The sequence below is a fragment of the Salvelinus namaycush genome, chromosome 3 (assembly GCF_016432855.1).
Source record: "Salvelinus namaycush isolate Seneca chromosome 3, SaNama_1.0, whole genome shotgun sequence".
NCBI lineage: Eukaryota > Metazoa > Chordata > Actinopteri > Salmoniformes > Salmonidae > Salvelinus > Salvelinus namaycush.
This window is the reverse complement of record NC_052309.1, coordinates 23568822-23574220: the sequence shown is the minus strand read 5'-3', so window position 1 is coordinate 23574220 and position 5399 is coordinate 23568822. Positions and strand designations below refer to the sequence as shown.

Sequence of the window (5399 nt, the reverse complement as noted above, 5' to 3'; positions counted from 1 at the left end):
GAATAATACTAAATCCTCTGAGACCATGTTGTCTCCATTGGTGGATAGGTGGAGAGAATGGTTTATTTCATTACATGGTATCAATAGACACTAATGCTGAATTATTTGACAAAATAATCACAAATACACAATACACAAGAAATCCATCAATACAATAATCATTATAATATCCTAATAATACATTATGCAGGCCTATACTCCCATTCTTTCATTCTAAATGAATGGATTTTACATTATAACAAATTTATATTTTATGGCCACCTATGGAAACCATTGAAGGTTCGTTGTTCAATGTAGGCCTAGCAGAATACCTTATTTCTGGTGCGAACGTAAGTCAAACAGACGACCTGAAAGAATAGCGCTGGATCTGTGGTTAGCTGTGCTTCGAGTCAAATGATCTGACCAACCAGTTTAGACGAGGAGGAATACATGCTGCAGCATCTGTCATTTATAGACACAAATGATCAAGGAATGGTGAAGTGAAGTTCCTCATTGCAAATTCGCGCGTGTTAGTTTTCAATGATGGAAAGAACAAATAGTTCCGCATACTTTTTACAAGATTTTTACACACAGTCAGATAATTTATCATTTTGGAATTTTTATGTTGAGGAAGGAATGTACGGCAACGGAACTAAATATGAGACAGCGTCACAGAATTCAACAACCAAGACTTTACTCATTATAGCTTATTCAGTCATTATCATAATTTCACTTTTTGGGAATATTGTGGTTTGCCACGTTGTGATAAAGAACAAGAAGATGCATTCTGTCACAAGTTTGTTTATTATAAATTTGGCGGTTGCTGATTTAATGATTACTCTACTCAACACTCCTTTTACTCTGGTAAGTTACCTGAGCTAAATAGTTACCACAGATATGGTCTATACTTGTTTGTGACTATGTCGTAGGCTCGTTGTTTTCAAATGCATTTCTGTGCAGTCTTTAAAGGCACAGTCTGTCATTTTAAATAATGACTATATTTTGAATAGGCTTCTTATAAAGACCTTACTAAGGTTAGTAGCCTAAAACTAAACGTGTTAAAATGTTTGTTGACACTGGAGAATATATTCACAAATGTAGCATAATGTTTTCTCTCATAGAAAGATAAAAATAATTTGCTTTATTGTTTACATTTTTATGGGTGGAGCACTCTTTGGGGGTAGGCTGTGGTGTAATTACAGATCATGTTTTTTTATTTTGCCTTTGCAACTAACAGGCTACTGTAACAACTACTGTAACAGGTATACTGTGTGTAAGCGTTGTACTGCAATAACATCTAGGCTTTTGTGGTACAGTCTGATAGCTTGCCTATGCACTGTAGGAGTTACAGTTTAAGTCCCATTAGAGCTCTCACTCCCTCCTGCTACACTGGTGGCAGCGGTGGGATTCACCCCATTTCTCTCAATTATTGGGGAAGTGTTCTCTGGTTCACAGCTAGGGCTCTGTGCATGAGGACACTTTTCATGATACGGGGAATACTGTAAAAGGTGTACAGTATGTGATTGTTGTACTGCCTCACAGAGGTCCAGGTTTTTGTGGTAGGCTTCAGGCTGTTAGGAGCTTGTCTCTGCACTGTAGGAGCTACAGTTTGAGTCCCCCTTACAGATTTTACTCTCTCCTGCTACAAACTATCATCAATTTTATCCTTCTGATAGAGGTGATGAATAATTATTTGATTAAATGCACATCAAATACATAATGATCAACATGACGTCTGTGCCCTGCACTCTTAGAAAAAAGGGTTCCAAAAGGGTTCTTCCACTGTTCCCATAAGAGTACCTTTTTTGATTCGAGGGAAAAACCTTTTTGGTTCAAGGTAGAACCTTTTGTGGCCAGAATATCTATACTGAACAAAAATATAAACACAACAGGTAAAGTGATGGTCCCATGTGTCATGAGCTGAAATAAAAGATCCCAGAAATGTTCCATACACACAAAAAGTGTATTTCTCTAAAATGTTGTGCACTAATTTGTTTACATCCCTGTCAGTGAGCATTTCTCCATTGCCAAGATAATCCATCACCCTGAGAGGTGTGGCATATCAAGAAGCTGCATAAACAGCATGATCATTACACAGATGCACCTTGTGCTGGGGACAATAAAAGGCCACTGTAAAATATGCAGTTTTGTCACATAACACAATGCCACAGACGTCTTATGTTTTGACTGAGCATACTGACTGCAGGAATGTTCACCAGAGCTGTTGTCAGATAATTGAATGTTAATTTCTCTACCATAAGCCACCTCCAACGTCGTTTTAGAGAATTTGGCATGCTGACTGCAGGAATGTCCACCAGAGCTGTTGTCAGATAATTGAATGTTCATTTCTCTACCATAAGCCACCTCCAACGTCGTTTTAGAGATTTTGGCAGTACGTCCAACCGGCCTCACAACCGCAGACCACGTGTAAACCCGCCAGCCCAGGACCTACTTCTTAACCTGCGGGATCGTCTGAGACCAGCCACAAGACAGCTGATGAAAATGTGGATTTGCACAACTGAAGAATTTCTGCGCAAACTGTCAGAAATTGTCTCTGGGAAGCTCATCTGCATGCTCGTCTTCCTCACCATGGTCTTGACCTGACTGCAGTTTGGCGTCGTAACTGACTTCATTGGGCAATACTAACCTTTAATGTCCACTGGCATACTGGAGAAGTGTGCTCTTCATGGATGCATCCTGGTTTCAGCTGTACCAAGCAGATGGCAGACAGTGTGTATGGCGTTGTGTGGGTGAGCGGTTTGATGATGTCAGCGTTGTGAACAGAGTGCCCCATGGTAGCGGTGGGTTATGGTATGGAAATCAGTCAATTGAAATACATTCATTAGGCCCTAATTTATGGATTTCACATGACTGGGAATACAGATATGCATCCTTTGATCTTATGGCTGCCGCAGGCATAAGCTACGGACAATGAACACAAATACATTTGATCGATGGCAATTTGAATACACAGCGATACCGTGATGAGATCGTGAAGCCCATTGTCGTGCCATTCATACGCCTTCATCACCTCATGTTTCAGCATGATAATGCACAGCCCCATGTCGCAAGGATCTGAACACAATTCCTGGAAGTGGAAAATGTCCCAGTTCTTCCATGGCCTGTATACTCACCAGACATGTCACCCATATTTTTGTTTAGTGTAATTGACTTATTTGTAAAATATGTCTGTGCACTGTTATAAGCATGGCTTTGATTGTGCAAGTTTGAACAAATGTTTCAATTTGATGGTCATCCAAATTGGCATAATTGTAAGGGTTGACTACCACTTGTTTTATATATTAATAAGGAAGTGTTAGGAAGTGTTAACTAAATGAAAACCTCAGATTGTGTTTGTATTAAATGTGTTCTGTTTTTCAGGCCAGATTTGTAAACAGCACCTGGGTCTTTGGGAAGACCATGTGCCATGTCAGCCGATTCGCACAGTACTGCTCTGTTCATGTGTCAGTGCTGACCCTAGTGGCCATTGCCCTAGACAGACATCAAGTAACTCACTTATTGTATCTTCTTACTTTCTTCACTTGAACTTACTTAAACAATGATTTCAGTTAAACACATTTTCTTTGCAGGTAGTCATGCATCCGATGAGGCAGCGGAAATCAATGTTTTGTGGCATGATTGGTATAGTTGTGATTTGGGTGACGGCCTCGTGTTTCTCTCTACCTCATGCCATTTATCAGAAGCTGCTGCGGTTTGACTTTGGGTAAGGGAGCAATATTATCTATTTATGTAAATGACATATTTTCTCCAGACAATCAGTACCATACTGTAATATTTATGCTTCCTTTTAGACACTAATAAATGGCTCCTGTTTCCAGAGTTTAGTAAAACCCAATTACAGTCATTCTTAGCCGACACAGCCTCTGATTTTGAATGTACCTTTTACCTTTAATAGCTTCTATAATAACTAATATAAGCCTCTATAAACCCATAACTACTTACTTCCAAAAGTAGAGACTGTAAGCAAACATCCTGTTTTTCCCTAATCACAGAAAGGTTTGAATGGTGTGTCTGCCCAGCTTTCCACAGCCATCAGATGTGTTTTGGAAGTACTTGGACCTGGCCACGTTTTTCCTCCTCTACTTGTTGCCACTTTCTATCAACTCCATAGCTTACATTATCGTTGCTAAGAAGCTATGGATGCGTAATGCTATAGGGGATGTGACTCTGGCGCAATATGTCGCCCACAGACAAAGGACGAAGATGACTCTGAAGATGCTGATGTTGGTGGTGGCTGTTTTTGCTATTTGCTGGTTCCCTTTAAACTGTTATGTGATTTTGGTGTCCAGCCAGGCCATTAACACTAACAATGCTATCTACTTCACCTTCCATTGGTTTGCCATGAGTATCACCTGTTACAATCCTTTTATCTACTGCTGGCTGAACGGAAGCTTCAGGACTGAGCTCAAGTCCCTGCCTTTCATTTGGCGTTCCAAGAGGGCAGTACATCCATGCTGAGGTTGTCATCTCTATAACTACATAGATTATGTATAAAGATATAGAGGTTAACGCAGAGGTTAATAACATCTTTCCATAAGATTCTGTGAAGGTCGCACCTATCTCCATTCGGTTGATGTAATTTATAATTAGATCTAGGTCGACCTATAATATGAAATATTAGAGAATAACGGAAGTCTATTTCTTTAAGGGGAGGTAAAAAAATATATAAAATGGTGAAGTAGTTTGTAAAATATTTTGTAAATAATCGGGAAAGAGAATATTAGTGAAACACTTGTATGGATACCATAATGGTAAATAAAACTAATGTGATTTTGCATGTTATGTGTTTTTTCAAAACATGATAGCCTACGGATACACAATTCAAGTAAAAAAATATTTGTTTCAGTGTCTATTCTTCTTTTATAGTATAATGTTTGTAAATGTGTAACTGTGCACAGAGTAAACTTGAAACATTCACAATCATTCATTAGTGCACGCTATTGCATAGGGCTATTCAATTCTGTCCCTCAAGAGATGTACAGTAGTATTGCTGTTTTTCTTTCCTCCCTGGTAGTTAGTTGATCAGTGTATGTCATTGGCCTTAGACTTGACTCACAATATATTCTCAGGGCTGATTCATTCAGTTCCTGATCAGATGGAGGAAGTAAAATCACCAGTTATGTGTGTGGCCCTCAAGGATTTTTCCTGGCCCTGCCATAGCATTATGCAATTAGTCAGATCTGATGAGCCAAGATTAAGCAAGTGTGAAGACTTTCTGGTGGGAGGGTGTGATCTTTTTTATGTGTAGGCTATGTCATTGAGGTTCATAATTAAATAGCTATTTACATAATTTTCCATTCACCACATACGTAGTAGATGGTATCAGACCAAGTTCACTTAATTGAATGATATGTGCTTTTCACTGAATTACCTTTAAAGGAGTACCCATAATGTCATAT

At 39.0% G+C, this 5399-nt stretch overlaps 1 protein-coding gene across 1 annotated transcript; it reads left to right on the top strand.

The window, feature by feature from the left end:
* Nucleotides 1-615: 615 nt before the first annotated feature.
* On the top strand, nt 616-4781 carry gpr83 (G protein-coupled receptor 83). Its single transcript, XM_038988240.1, is given in 4 exon segments — nt 616-843; nt 3361-3486; nt 3570-3703; nt 3993-4781. Coding segments are annotated over 4 exon segments (954 nt in total). The 3' UTR covers nt 4459-4781.
* Nucleotides 4782-5399: the final 618 nt, after the last annotated feature.